Genomic DNA, 773 nt, shown 5'->3' with positions numbered 1-773 from the left:
AAGAAAAAGACATGTATACTAGCACTAGAGCGTGCCACGTCAGTATTTTTTGCGTTAGAATATGACCGTAATAGAATAATATAATAATAATGGTAATGATATATATAATTGAATTTATTAGAAAGTTAAAATTATATTTTACTTTAAAATTTAATATAACGATAATTTTTAAAATAAGATTATCAATTATTACAAAATTATTTTAATCATATATTGTTTTTATCAAATAATTTTATTACAAATTGTTAGGAAACTAAAATTATTAGTAACATCATCTTCAGGTCAACTTACAGATCAAAACCTAGTTGTAATTTGTTATGTTGTCATGGATGTTTGCTTCCTTTTTCTTTCCACCATCAATAACGTTAATAATACATACAGTATTAATATCTCACATTCATGATAACATAAATAAAGCGAAGAAGCTAAGGCTCTTATGCATGCAAAATTATCCTCTTAGTCTCACGAATTTTGTTTATACTATTCATAATCGTTCTTTTTAAGCCGAGAGTTAAGCAAAGAGATGAAAATAAAACCCAAGAATAGAACTGCAGCCCCTCCAGCAACTATTGCTGCTAACTTTGGGGTGTTATGGCTGTTACTGCGCGCTCCTGTGTATACATAAAATCATATTAATAGATCATCAGTGCAAAGATTATTAGAGGTAATGAACATATATCATTATTAATCTATGATGCATAGACACTAATACGGACATAGGATATAATATGATATGATATATGTGAACACATAAATTTTAAATTTTTATAAAA

The 773-nt window shown here is 26.9% G+C and overlaps 1 protein-coding gene across 1 annotated transcript in view; it reads right to left on the bottom strand.

Annotated features, from left to right (window-relative positions):
* Positions 228–773, bottom strand: part of LOC107616907 (cysteine-rich repeat secretory protein 11-like) — a 48270-nt gene continuing 47724 nt past the window's right edge. Inside the window, exon 3 of the mRNA XM_016318788.2 lies at positions 228–611. Within this exon, the coding sequence (XP_016174274.1) occupies positions 481–611 (131 nt within the window). The 3' untranslated portion in view covers positions 228–480. The remainder of the gene's footprint in view (positions 612–773) is intronic.

The sequence above is a fragment of the Arachis ipaensis genome, chromosome B09 (genome assembly GCF_000816755.2).
Source record: "Arachis ipaensis cultivar K30076 chromosome B09, Araip1.1, whole genome shotgun sequence".
Lineage (NCBI taxonomy): Eukaryota > Viridiplantae > Streptophyta > Magnoliopsida > Fabales > Fabaceae > Arachis > Arachis ipaensis.
This window is presented reverse-complemented; position numbering and strand designations above follow the sequence as displayed.